The following is a 14,504-nucleotide window of genomic DNA, read 5'->3' as shown; positions in this document are numbered from 1 at the left end:
CTTTTTGGTCATTGATGGTTTGTTTGGAAACGGAGTGAGTGGTGTTGGCTGATGTTGACTTCGGTTGACATCTTGAGGAGGACTTGAACCACTTACTCTTGGGTTTTGGGTCATCAGTTGGCGCAGTGGGTCTTGTCCTCTTTTTGTTAACTTGAATTGGGCCGCAAGATGATGATGATGATGATGATGGGTCTTCCGGTTTGAAGCCATCCTTGCCCTTAAAAGAAGAACTAGAAGAAGAAACGGTAGTAGTACGTAGTAGTACTAGTACTTGTTTGAGGACGAGGATTGAAAGCCGAAGTGGGCAACTTTTTGCAGGAACTCACCGGGTAAATTTTGACGATGAAACCCCTTTTGCCTCTCACCGTTCCAGGAACAACCCACTCACTTCCACTCCCTGTTTTAAACTTCATTGTGTTTCTCTTGTGCCCCAAGACCAAGAGAATTTACCACGAATTAGGGTTTGCCAAGTGGGTATTAGGGTTTTGGTTTCCCAACTGGGTATAAGGGTTTCTCAAGTGGGTATTAGGGTTTCCCAAGTGGGTAGTGGCCGGAATTGAACGATTCCGGCAGAAAATTGCAGTTTACAGAGCAAATCAGAAATTAGGGTTTTGGGGGAATTGAAGAGCAATTCGGAAATTAGGGCAAAATGAGGAACTTGGAGGAAGGAAAGAGAGAGGATGATGATTGAGATGGAGAAAGTAGAGAAAGTAGCTTCTGGATCAACTGGGCGCTCTGAAATTGATGAGTTTGCACCACAGAAATTCAATTAGGGTTTTGCACACAAATCAAATAGAGAAATTGAAGAGAGAAACAGAGAGAATTGAAGTGCAGAGAAATGGAAATGTAGATCACTTGTTGAATTGAGTTACTCTACTAGCTCCAGGCTGCCACCAAATAAGGATCTAAGAAGCACCGAAACGGATACGAGTTTCCGGATACGATACGATCGAAAACGTGGAAACGGCAAATCTTAAATGTAATAGGAAACGGAAAGGTGAAGGAAACGCCAATTAAATATAAATATATATATATATATATATATATATATATATATATATATAATTAGAAAAAAAGAGGAGAAGCCTATGTGTTGACAGAAGAATAGAATAAGCTAGGTGTCCTTTGCATGTGCCATTGAATAAATGTGTTGGGCACGTGTAACTATATCATGGATGAAAAAGATGTAGTTGTGCATGGACGATCAGAAGAGAAACGATCAGAAGAGAAACAATCTCCCTTCCTCCTTCGTCCGACCGAACTGGTCTCGTCCGAGCAAAAGAGAAACGATCAGAAGAGGAATTGGGTCTCGTCCTTCCTCCTTCGTCCGAGCAGAAGAGAAACGATCTCCCTTCCTCCTTCGTCCAACCGAACTGGGTCTCGTCCGAGCAGAGAAACGATCTCGATCTGAAGAGAAATGAGGGTCTGAGGTCGCGTCTATCTCGATCTGAAGAGAAACGAGGGTCTGAGGTCGCGTCGTTTGCAATTGTCTGAGGTCGTCTAAGTCTTTTGTTTGTTTTTTTTTTTTTTCAATTTTTGCAGAGTAAAAAGTCAGTATTACCTCCACGTTTCCTATTTATTTACTTGCTGGCGTTTCTGCATTGGATACGGACGTTTTCAAACCGTTTCCAAATCCGGATACGCATTTCCGAGGCATTTCAGACCCGTTTCCCTTTTCGATACGGGAAACGCGGGCATTTTCGCGTTTCCGTGCATCATAGATAAGGATTATATACCGCGTGAGGGCGGTTCTTCATCCCAACGGCTACAAGATTTTTTTTCTTTTTTTTTATTATTTTTTATTTTTAGAAAAATAAAAATTAAATGGGAAAGATTTTTTTTTCGAATTTTGAAATTCGCGGGTCAAAAAGTCAACGCTGCAGCGAGTGGGAATGAAGAGTCATTTGGGGGGTGTGGGTTGGGGAGATGACGTCATGCTTCTCTTCTCTCTAATTTATTATTATTATTTTTTTTCTTTCTATTTTCGCTGAGAGAGAGAGAGAGATAAAGAGGACTAACTAAGGGCAGAGTAGATGACCAAGGACCCTAGGGCCTTAATCCGAAAGCAGAGAAGAAGAAACTATCAAGTACTATTCCCAAGTTCTCCACTCTGATTAATTGGTATACTGTGATCTTCTTTTATCTCTGGGTTTTGATTGCTTTGAGTTTAGGGTTCTCTTGTATGTATTATGAGGATTTAGTGGTAAAGATTTCAACTTTTTATCCATTCTGGTATTATATATATGCAGAGATATGAATCTATTAGTTTCTTGGATTTACTTTTGTGGATTTAATGGAATTCTGCAGGCTTGAGCTTTAGGAGACCTTTTCCATATATAGCTACTATATATCATCTGTAGATACAACAGAGAATCTGATTTGTATTCACATGAATAAAGCTTTACTGCTCCATAAGGTTTGGTTTGGAGAATTGGGTATGGGACAAAAGGCATGATTGCTGTGCTCAATGTGGTGTGTTCTGAATAAATTTTCTATTAATCATGTTGCCATAAATCACAATGCCTCTGTGCCGGACTTCTTTCGAGGAAGGAATTGGAATATGAATAAACTCAACTGATTGTTATTAGTATTCTGTGTACATCTATTGCTTTAGGTTGGGGAAGCTCCTCTTCTGGTATTTTTTTCTTTTTCCTGTCAAAACTTGAAGCTGCTTATTCTATGCTTTGTGATGAGCAAGGATATCCTGATTATGCTTCAAAAGAAATTTGGTCCTTACCTATCCCTTTCAATGATCAAAGTTTTCTTGTGCCACCTTGTTCAAGTTAAGTTAGATACAAATGAACAGAGATTTCGTATGTATCTCACTAATAACTCTTCTTGTCATTATTGTGCTGGGAATCAAGAAAGCATGTGCTTCTTCTTTTAGGGATTGCATTCAGGAAAAACAGTTCTTTAATCTTCGTACTACTATCTCTACCACCTTTACTTTGGGATGGAATGATTTGCTCGATGCTAATTTGAGGCATAGAGGATGATGCTAAAGGAAAATTTGCATTAGAATGTTATCTTCAGTTTTCATTACTGGTTCATATGGGAATGGAGATGCAAAGGGATATTTGATTCAAATTTGTGTCTTCATTATAATATCTCTGCAGGAAACTATATATAATTATGCTGATGAGTGGTACAATGCTAAGTGCCGGCCTATTGCTCATTGAAATTTCCGGGTTGAAATGATTTCTTGGTGGAAACCTGGCCTTGTTAAGTTTAAGCTCAATGTTGATGGGTCAAGACCTAATGATGGTTTAATTGGAGCAGGAGGAGTGATTAGAGATGATACTTGTAGGTGGGATAATGGGTTCATTGTTAATACTGGTGTTGAGGAAGTGTTGCAAGCTAAACCTTGGATGTCTTCTATGGCTTACAGTTGGCAACTGCCCTGCATATTGAAAATCTCATTGTGGGAATCAGACTCTGCTGTCTTGGTTAACCTATTACAATGTGATGATTTTGAGTTTCACCACTTTTGGTACTTTGCTCAAGAACCGCAAATACTTCTTGATCACTTTGATTTTATTCAAGTCAAGCACATTCAGAGGGAGGCAAATATGGTTGCTGATATTCTTGAGAAAGAAAGTACCGTGGATGTTGTGGAATACAAGCTATTACTATGATGGTAACTTGTAATGGAAGTCAACCTTGGATGTTAGCTGGCATTGATGCCATTCCTTGCAACACTGTCAGAACCAGCTTATGGAATTATCTGGATACTTTTACTAATGCAGCTAATATCTCATGGCTTTTAGTGGCTGATTTTAATGAATTGTTGTCTTACTCTGATAAAATTGGAGGCTCTGGTGTTTATCGTTTCGATGGGATGAAGAAATGCGTGGTGGATATGGGTTATCTAGGGGCAGAACAACAGAGTGAAAGAGAGATTAGATCGTAGTTTATGCAATCGGTGATTGGCAGCTGCTATTTCCTGATGCATGTCTTGCTCACCTTGCGAGAATGAGGCCTGATCACTGCCTTAACCTGATTCTAGGAATACGAGAACTAATACCCCATTCATATTTCAAGGCATGTGGATGGAGCATGGGAAGTTTTAAGGATTTTATACTCTCAAGATCCATTTAACAGATGATTAGTACAATGCTTCCAAAAAGTGGAGCTACAAGGAACTTGTCATCAATACTAAAACAAACTGGTTCTTCCTATTGTACAATGCGCGCACGTGGAAGATTTTGATTACTACTGGTAGCAAAATGTGAAAAGAATGTGTCAATTTCTCGATATTTCTGCATCAAGCATCCAGACCATAGAAGAGTCTGAGGGCTCATCCAATTCATGTGCCTTAGCCCTGTTACCAGCCAATCCCTCTGTTCATGCAGGTACTCTGCCAGTAGGTGTTCTGGATCACTTCTTTACATGAAGTTTTAGTGGTTTTTACGAAGCAATATTATCACTAGATGCTATTAATAAGTTTGTATGTGCAGGAAGATAACTGGACCTTTTCTAGATTAGTTTAAATTTTGTTTGAGGTATTATGTATTTCGCAGTTGCATAGATGAAACTCTTATTGGGTACCCCAGATGAAATCAAACATGAAAAAAGAGTATGTGCTGGGGGTTAACAGTAGCAGCCCTATCATCTTTTTTCTCTATAAATAGAATGAATATAAAGAATCTTTGTGTTTTCAATCTATTTTCTTTGACATAATCATAAAGAAATACTTAAGTTAACATGATATCTTTCTTTAGATTCAAAAATGCAAAACCAAAAAGCCCAGTTTTAGTAGTTCTACCCGAGTTAAGAAGAATATCTTGCTCTGACAGATCATGGGAATCAGTTGCTACTGAACAGGTTTGACAAAGAATTACTGGGCACGTACTTGGTTCTATTGAACAAGATGGATCCTCAGAAGAATAGTAATATCCGAAAGCTAACAATCTGGGAGATCATACCATTAAGAAAGAGGTAGCAAAGTCAGAGAGAAAAGAAATCGGACAGGCCTTGAAATATGATAGGAATAGGTTGGTTCAGTTTTATTATCTGTGATTTCACATATAATTAATTTACTTTTTTCAGTCAAATGCTTTATATCTTGCTTTTCCAGGTTGAGCTATCTGTTACATATCGATCACGATTGTTGTAAATGATCTGAGATTGCGAAGGATACATGAAACGATTTAGTTCACTGGTACTTGGTGGTGACTCTTTTCACATGCTAAGAAGCATATATATTATTTGAGGTGTCCTGAAGTCTAACAGGAATGCAGGTCTGCATTTATATTTTATATACCTTTTCATAGTTATCCCTACTGATTATTTATATTTTATATTCATTGAGACTGTCCTTCATGTTTAACCTGACAGTTTAGTTATCTTCTTGTAACTCAACGTTTATGAAACCTGATTATCATTCAAATACAATCAATGATAAACAAAAATCATCATCTGCAGTTATGTCTAATTCGTTCAGATTTTCATCATTACACATATTTTTACATCTTCACATATCTTTTGCAGTTCAAAGACAAGACTAATAGTCAAAGGGAATGGAGGGGCTCTGGTTTTCTGATTGTGTGAACCTAGTTTCAGCAACTAATAAGCTCAGCCAGGACAATTTTATCGGGATCTGATAACCTTTCTCAAGAATCGATCGGATAGGAGTTGTCCCAACCTATCTCACCATGTAGTCAACCTATATATGCTCGAATTGGTGAACTCCATATTCCAAATTTTCTGGAGCCACTGCAGGTTACTATCTGGACATCAATCATTTAAACAGAAATCACCTTTTTACCGTCTTAACAGAACTATATTTGAAGTTAGGCATGTTTTGCGGTCTTTCTTCTACGAATTTAACCTTATTGTCAATAAAAATCCTTGTTTCAAAATCACTCTATCCAAATGGAGACTTGTCCCATTAGTTGTAGCCTAATTACTTTAGAAGTAATGATGAATCTTAATTCTCTCTCTTTTTTTTTTTTTTTTTTTTGCTGGCTTTGCTTCTTACCTGAAACTTTGAATCTTGACCTTTATTTTACTATCGCTCTTTCTTTCAAGAGAATACTTCTTGTTTTTTTAATTCTGTTCAGTGGTTAAAATAATGTTATTTTAGTTTTTCTTTTTTGACATTTAAGTACTGTTTCAATAAGCTTTTCCTAGGCTCACTATAATTCTAATAAGGTTTCATTTTCACTTGATTTAGATGGTCAATGATACTCTTCTAAATCCCTGTAAGTCGATCCCACAGACAAATGGATCTTTAGTCTAAGAAAGAAGCAACAGATTCAGCAGCAGCGGAAGAACAAAAATATTAGAACTGTGAGCACTATAGATTTAGCATTGTATGAGTATCATTCTTTTTTTTTTTTTTTGGAAAGCGGGTAAAGCACCCGTTAGGTTGGAGTGGTGGTGCTCCTTCCAAAACTTGCATTATTCATAGAAGGAAAGTACAACGACCATCCTCGAGTATCATTTTGCTTATCTTCTGTGTTTTTTTTTTTTTTTTTGGTAAGTTCTCTAATTGAATGACTTTGCAGGTAGTGCATAAAACAGTGTGCATTCGAAGGTTCTACTCACTCCTAGATTCATCAAAAGTTTACTTTTTATTTATTTGATATTCTTTTATAAAAGTAGGCAGGTAATTGATTCATGTATGACTTTACGTTAATGACAAAGCTTAAAAGAATAGGCTTTACGCATATGTAGTTCGATTTTTGTTGATGCTATTTTTTACTTGCATGTCTTTAATCATATGGAATAACTAAATGCATTGCAAATGAACCAATAGGTATTAGCATCAGTATTGGCTCATTTCCAGGCAATGAGGCTATGATTGCCAAACTATCAGTAGGGATACTAATCTCAGATTGTGAATTAGCAGCCTTTCTTGCCAGTTGATTAGATATATATGTTGTGTTTAATTAACAATGTGAAAAACTGAATCTGTAGGCGTTCTGTTAAACAAAAAGAAAGTGCAATTTCTAATGGAATAGGTGACGAAGTGACTTTGCAGCCCAATGACCTCCGAAAGTTTTTTTTTTTTTTTTTTTTATGTTTTTTGGATGACCAATGACCTCCGAAAGTTGAGAAACATATATATGTTCCGGAAAGTTGAGTTATTTAATACTACTCTTTTGTCACATCATATAATGTTCTATTTGTTTAAGGATGTTGTATTCTAATGTGCCTCTTCAAACTAGGGTTTAGTCCTAAAGTTGTAATAGGAGAAGATTCTAGGTTTCTTAGTATTGTTCGGATTCTATTACCTTTTATGTACTCTGTAATTCCCTATATAAAGAGCTCCTATTATCAATAATAGAACACACAATTTCTCTCACAATTCTCTCGAATCATATTTTCCTACAACACGTTATCAACACGAGCCCTAACCCTGAAACAAATAACCAAAACCCTAACGGTGCGTTTGGATGAGAAAATTATAAAATCCGTAGGAATTTATAAATGATGGAATCTTTAACTCCATCAATCTAAAATTCCATTAATTGCAATTTCAATTGTTTGGTTGCATCTATTTAGGATTTGAAATGTGTAATAAATTAAGAAAGTTTAAAACAAATAAAAAGATAAAATAGAAAAAAGTCTTGTTTTGGAAAAAAAAAATTGAATACTGCAAAGAAATTCGTAAATGACACATATTTTGGTGGAAATTGAAGTAACAAATTCGTTATGGGTGCGGCTATTTCCACCCTACCATTTTCTTTGTTCACCCTTCTTGCTCATTACACCCTACATTTTATTTTCAATTACTAAATTTACTTATGTAACCCATTTCTATTTCCAAGAACATCCTTATATGACATATCCAATTAAAAGAGATTTTTTTTTTTTTAATGAAAATCTCTCATTTAATTTATACCAATAAAAAACTATAATATATTAAAGTTTCCTAACAAAATCATAATCTAATTTATTTCCATTTTTTTTTATTTTGTCTTTCTGCTTCAATGTTCATCTATTTCAATCTATGTCAAAAGATTAGTTAGTTAACAACTATGAACAATGAAGGGACCTAGCTTCTCTCTGCTAGGGTTACTTTCTAGGGTTCTAGAAAGCAAGATCATTCTACCATGGATATGGAAATTCTGAGTTGGAATTGCAGGGGTATCTGCAACGACACTACAACTAGGGCATTGAAGGATCTGATTGCTCAAAATCGACCTCAAGTGGTTTTCCTTTGTGAAACAAAAATCAGCCGGGATTTGGATTTCAAGTCTTTGAGTGCGGCGCTAGGGTTTGTGAACTCGGAAGCTGTTCTGAGCGATGGCCAATCTGGCAGGCTCGGGATGTTTTGGAACGATGATATCCGAGTCCAAATCGGTTCTAAGTCTGCGCACCATATCGATTTGGTTGTTTTGGGAAATCTGGGTGATCCAAACTAGCGATTAACAGGTTTTTATGGCTTCTCAAGAACGGCGGAAAGGGATAAGTCGTGGCAGTTGTTATGAGATCTTTCTGACCTTGATTCGTTGCCCTGGGTGGTGATTGGGGATTTCAATGAAATCTTGAATAATGGGGAGAAAATCGATGGTCCACTACGTCATGAGCGTCAGATGCAGGGGTTTCGTGAGGCACTAGGGTATGCAGACCTTTTGGACTTAGGGTTTAGTGGTACCAAGTCTACCTGGTGGAACGCTGATACAAAGCTTAGATTAGATAGGGCCGTGTGTACACCCTCATGGTTTGATATATTTGGGTATGCAAAGCTGGTGCATCTACCTCCTAGCGACTCTGATCATAGTCCTATTTTATTGCATGCCAGTACCATTCCCTTACCTCAACGTACTCGGATACATAGGTTCAAATTCGAAGCCTTTTGGCTTCAGCACCATGAGTGCGACCCGCTAGTGAAGCAGGCTTGGCATACTGACGTTACAGGTGTTCCTTTATTTCGAGTTGCGACAAAGATCAAGCACACTAGGAATGCTCTTGATAAGTGGCAGAAGGCTGCTTTTTGCGAACGCCAACAGAGTATGTTGGGTATACGGGCGAGGTTGGAAGAGTTACTGGACGCCAGGGTTGGCAATGACATTCAAGAAGAGAAGAAGGGGCTTATGAAGCGTCGCCAAAATCTTCTTTCACAAGAAGAAGTTTTCTGGAAGCAAAGATCAAAGATTACGTGGCTTCGGGAAGGAGACAGGAATACCGGCTTCTTCCATAGGAAGGTATCGAATAGGAGAAGGAAGAATCTTATCAAGGGCCTGTTTGATGACGATGGTGAGTGGAAGGAAGATGATGCAGGTTTGGAAAAGGTTGTTTCAGATTATTTCCAAAAGATGTTTACTGCTTCTGAACTAGATTTGGAGGCTCTGGCTACTACTCTTTCGGCAATCAATCCTTGTGTGACTCCGGCAATGAATGCACAACTGTGTAGGCTGTATTCTGGCGAGGAGATAAAGTATGCTCTTTTTTAGATGTACCCTACGAAATCGCCTGGTCCTGATGGTATGCCCCCGTTATTTTTTCAACACTATTGGGAGACAGTTGGTGGGGATGTTATTGAGGCAGTGCAAAGTTTTCTTCACACGGGTCAGATTCTTAAGCAAATAAACTTCACTCATATTTGTTTGATTCCAAAAGTTCCAAATCCTGAGCATATGTCGGATCTTAGACCTATAGCTTTATGCAACGTTATCTATAAGTTGTGTTCCAAAGCTATTGCAAATAGGTTGAGACTCCTACTACCGGAGTTGATATCACCTTTTCAGAGTGCCTTTGTATCAGGGCGTTTGATTACTGACAACATATTGGTGGCCAATGAGATGGCACATTTTGTGCACAATAAAAGAGAAGGTGCAGAAGGCTTTATGGCTTTAAAATTAGACCTCAGCAAAGCCTACGATAGGATGGAATGGGAGTTTTTGAGAAGAGTAATGCGTAGATTTGGCTTTGCTCAAAGATGGATTGGGTTGGTAATGCAATGTGTTACAACAGTCCGATATTCTTTTTTGGTGCTGGGAAAACCAAGGGGTTGTGTGATTCCATCTCGGGGGCTCAGACAAGGGGATCCTTTATCCCCTTATCTGTTTTTGCTTGGGGCTGAAGGTTTTTCCGCCCTTCTCCAACAGAAACAAAGGGCTGGTCTTCTCTCGGGTATTGAGGTTTGTCAGGGTGCTCCTTCAGTCAATCACCTTCTTTTTGCTGATGATAGCATGTTATATGCTAATGCAGAACTAGAAGATTGTTATCAAATTCAGGATGTGATTGAAACTTATGGAAGAGCTTCGGGGCAACTGGTGAACTTCAATAAGAGTTCTGTGGTTTTCAGCAAGAATGTTACTGAATATATGCAGGAGGAGGTAGCTGATCTGTTGGATGTTGAGGTGGTAGATTCTCATGAAAAATATTTAGGTCTTCCAACTTTTGTAGGTCAGAGGAAGTCGGCTACTTTCCAGTATATTAAGGAAAATTTGGCGAAGAAATTGAAGAATTGGTAGCGTAAATTATTGAGTGGAGCTGTTAAAGACATTCTCATCCGAGTGGTGGCTCAATCTTTGCCAACTTATGCTATGAGTGTTTTTCAGCTTACAAAAGGTTTTTGTGAAGACATGGAACAAATGTGTGCACGCTTCTGGTGGGGAAGCACAAATGATAAGAGGAAAATCCATTGGAAATCTTGGGATTTTTTGTGTAATTCTAAGGAAGAAGGTGGATTGGGATTTCGTAGCTTGGCAGAATTCAATACTGCTATGCTGGCGAAACAAGCTTGGAGACTTATTAATCATCCTACTTCTTTAATTGCACGGATTTATGCTGCTAGGTATTTCCCTTCGGGATCTTTTTGGACAGCAGGTGTGCATGCTTCTCCTTCTTACTCTTGGAGAAGCATCTTGTCTACCAGGGAGTTAATTTCTGAGGGATTCTATTGGCAGATTGGAAACGGATATAATGTGAAGGCTTGGTGTGATCCTTGGATTCCGGGACTCCCATCTTTTAAACCGGAAGTGCAACTTCCTAATGTGGACATTTCACTTAAGGTTAGTGACCTTCTTCTTACTGAACTTAGTTGGGATGCAGGAAAAATTCGCCACCTATTTTCAGCTAATACAGTGGAGGCCATTTTATGTATCCCTCTGAGTTCTAGAAGAGTGGAGGATTGATGTGTTTGGAGGCTGGAAGGAGATGGTAAGTTTTCTGTCAAGTCTGCCTCCAGATTGGCTTTTCTGCATTCGTCTTCACATAGACCTAGTACTGTGGTGGTAGCGGCCAAGTTTTGGAAACAGCTTTGGAAAAGTGTCATACCAACTTCGGCAAAAATGCATATTTGGAGGATTTGCAATGATACTCTCCCATCTATAGAGCGTTTAGCTTCCAAACAGGTTGTGTTGGAATCTCAAGTTTGTGTGCTCTGTGTTGATGAAGTCGAAACAACACTACATCTGTGCCGGAATTGCTCTTTCTCCAGGCAAGTACTCAACTCACATAGAGATTTGCGTCAGCTCTGTTTTGATGTACAATCTGATGGTGTTACGGTGGTGGAGTGGCTTAATCACTGTGCTGGTAGGTTTTCGAAACAATCTTTTGAGGAGCTTTTAGTTGTTCTCTGGAATATTTGGAAGGAAAGAAATAAGCGGGTCTGGGAGCAAAAGAGTACGCAGGCTGATGATGTTGTGCTTCGGTCTAGTACAGGTCTTGCTGAGTTCCGTCAGTACAATGTCAAAACAAGGCATCTGGGGCTTGGAGGTAGTGCAGCTCGCTGGATGTTACCACCTCTAGGGGTGCTGAAAGTCAATATTGACGGATCATTTCATGCTGACAAGAAGCGTGGAGGATTGGGTTTCATTATCAGAGATTGTCAGGCAGAGGTGATTGCAGGTAGGGCTCGGCCTCTCTGTTATTTGGTTTCATCTGAACATGCAGAAGCATTAGCATGTTTGGATGCTGTGACATTTGTCTTGGGGCATAGTTTGAACCCCATAATTATTGAGACTGATTCCCTGATTGTTCAGCAGCAGGTTTCATTATCAAATGCAGCTCATTCCTCAGTTTTGGGCAGGCTGTACGATGATATTGCAGCCCTCTTCTCTAGTTCCCCAAATATGAGGATACTTCATACCAAACGTGAGGCCAATGGAGTGGCCCATTGTTTGGCAACTTATGCCAAAACTCTCCAGCAAGCAAGCATCTTTTCTTCCCCACCTAGTTTTCTTATGGCTGCATTAGCAACTGATAGCATTATCGTGTAATTCTTCTATATTTTAATAAAGGGATGACATCATTATACTAAAAAAAAACTATGAACAATGAAGAAGATATTGAGATTTTTCTTTCGTGTTTTAAATTTTTACTTTCGGTGTTCACAAAAAGTATTACAAAGATTTTAATGTAGTTAACACTAATGATTTTGTGAATTAAATAATGAATTCATGATGAAGAGGTAACAAAAAAACAAAAAAATAGTAATAAATGCAAATTTGGGTGGAGAAGATGAAGATTAATGTCATCCAATGAGAAATTAAGTAATCTTTCTATTTAATTCATTGGTTATTTATTTATTTTTCCTTACAAATTTGGATTTTAGAAAATTAATGTACTTAGTTCTAATATATATTTTAAAAATTTGAATATGTTATATATATATATATATATATATATATATATATATATATATATATATATATAGAAGCCTTCCAATGAGGGATCCCTTTTTTTGGTATTTTATAGGGATAGGCATTTTACCAACTTTTGGATCATATTTTCACATCTCAACCGTTCAGTTTTTAGTTCCTAATGTGTAGATCACTTCTACAAATTTTCAGCCAAATCGGTGATCGTTAAGGCATCCAAAACTGCAATTTACACGAACGGACCGAATCTGTCGAACCGGAACCGTTCGTGTTTATAATGGTAAATTGCAGTTTTGGATGCCTTAACGATCATCAAATTGGCTGAAATTTTGCAGAAGTGATCTACACATTAGGACCTAAAAACTGAACGGTTGAGATGTGAAAATATGATCCCAAAGTTGGTAAAATGCCTATCCCTATAAAATACCAAAAAAAGGGATCCCTTAGAGGAAGGGCCCTGTATATATATATATATATATATTCTTATGTTTTTCAGATTCTTACTTATAGTAATTGAAATTAAAGACTATCCCATATTTGGCGTTTCATGAGAATCTGGCTCTCTCCAAAACCTAGCCGCCAGGGCTATGGTGCTTTATTCCGGCGACCGCCTCTGGTCCCCGCCCTAAGTGGCGATTGGTTCTCCACGCTTTGCAGTCTCGTACCTGCACTCCAACGCCGCTGTTTTCCAGCAACCGCTCCACCATGCCCAACTCCTCGTCCATGGGAACTCCATGTGAATAAGGAGAATGGCCGGACAGGTCTGCTCGAGATCGGAAATTGGAGGACTTGGGATCCGGGTGTGCAAATCAGACCGAGGAGAGGGCGACTCAAATCTCCGGTCTTTCGCAGAGAAGTCTGGACGTCTCCCAGGTACGGGCGTGGAGATCTGGCTGGATTTGTTTGGGCCGGCTTGATGACTGAGGCGTTGCGGTGTCATGAGTCGACTGAGGGAAAAGAGTCGACTGAGGGAAAAGAGGCGACTGGCGATGTCCAACGTCTTGCAGGGGCAGTGATACGATTGAAACCATCGTCAATGGAATGGCAAGTTGGTCTTGATATGAATTTGCTGCCTGCGATTGTGAGGCAGATCACGGGATGGAGCGTCGAGGCGGCCCACGTTTATGCGGCGGAGGGGATAACGACGGAGAGCCGGGTGGACGGGATTGGCATCGCCGGTATTTTTGCAGATGGAGTATCCTTTTGTGGTTGGACCCTGGCAGCAGGCACTGCTCTCCGATCAGACCATACGGTGGAGAGATCGATGACGGCAAAGGGTATCATGGTCGCCGGTGAGAGGAACCCTACTTCTGGTGGGGTGTCCAAATCATTTGGGTGGCCTCTTTCTTGTGGGTTGCCTAACTCAAACAGGCATGTTCATGTTGTTGGGTTCTGGACCCAAGTGTGGCCCAAATTGAAAAGTTTGGGTCCTTTAGGGTTTCGTATTTGGCACCCCGGAGAAGTCTTCCACTTCACTAATGGGCTCAGTTCTTTCGGGTTTCGTCTTTGGAATCTAGGAGGATCGGCTCAAAGAATCACATTTACAGTCTTTCCAAACCTCCCAACCCTAACTGTTATGGGAAAGGAGAAATTTATTTTTGTTTTTTTCTTTCGAACTATGCCTAATTACTATGTTTTACTTTCATAGTTCTTAGGCTCGCTTTTGAATAAGTGAGCACTGGTTGTCTAATGGGTGGTGCTAGCATACCACGTCCTAAACTTGTCCTTGGTATGGCAAGGGAAGGTATGTATCCGTGTCATTCTGGCTTGAGTTGAATGAAATTGATGATTTGGATAAAAAAAAAAATAGTAATTGAAATTATGTATTTATAGTGTAGTAAAAAAAAAAAGGCTAGATGACATCAGCACAACTAGCCGTTGCTGATGTCATCTGGCAATTTATAGCCATCAAATTATGAAATGCCATTAATATGGACCATTGATTTC

General features: G+C 39.0%; 1 protein-coding gene and 1 long non-coding RNA gene across 5 annotated transcripts; both read left to right on the top strand.

Annotated features, from left to right (window-relative positions):
- Positions 1-1,989: 1,989 nt before the first annotated feature.
- Positions 1,990-7,171, top strand: LOC133741844 (uncharacterized). Of its 4 annotated transcripts, none has more exons than XR_009862174.1 (6): positions 1,990-2,121; positions 2,308-4,352; positions 4,811-4,994; positions 5,078-5,240; positions 5,491-5,721; positions 6,176-7,168. It is a non-coding gene; the product is annotated as an uncharacterized LOC133741844 (long non-coding RNA). The 4 variants fall into 4 exon arrangements; XR_009862176.1 differs by having other exon boundaries at positions 1,996-2,121; positions 3,117-4,352; positions 6,176-7,167; XR_009862175.1 differs by having other exon boundaries at positions 2,070-2,203.
- A 1,372-nt stretch (positions 7,172-8,543) lies between these two features.
- LOC133744408 (uncharacterized) lies at positions 8,544-9,404 on the top strand. Its single transcript, XM_062172522.1, has one exon. It carries the CDS (start codon positions 8,544-8,546, stop codon positions 9,402-9,404), a length of 861 nt encoding a protein of 286 aa, XP_062028506.1.
- Positions 9,405-14,504: the final 5,100 nt, after the last annotated feature.

Source organism: Rosa rugosa, chromosome 4, assembly GCF_958449725.1.
Source record: "Rosa rugosa chromosome 4, drRosRugo1.1, whole genome shotgun sequence".
Lineage (NCBI taxonomy): Eukaryota > Viridiplantae > Streptophyta > Magnoliopsida > Rosales > Rosaceae > Rosa > Rosa rugosa.
Note: the sequence above shows the minus strand (reverse complement) of the source record. Positions and strands in the feature narration are given on the sequence as shown.

What these genes read in the sequence shown, in the direction of transcription:
- LOC133744408 (XM_062172522.1), top strand. Translation starts at nt 8,544, where the DNA reads ATGCAGGGGTTTCGTGAGGCACTAGGGTATGCAGACCTTTTGGACTTA.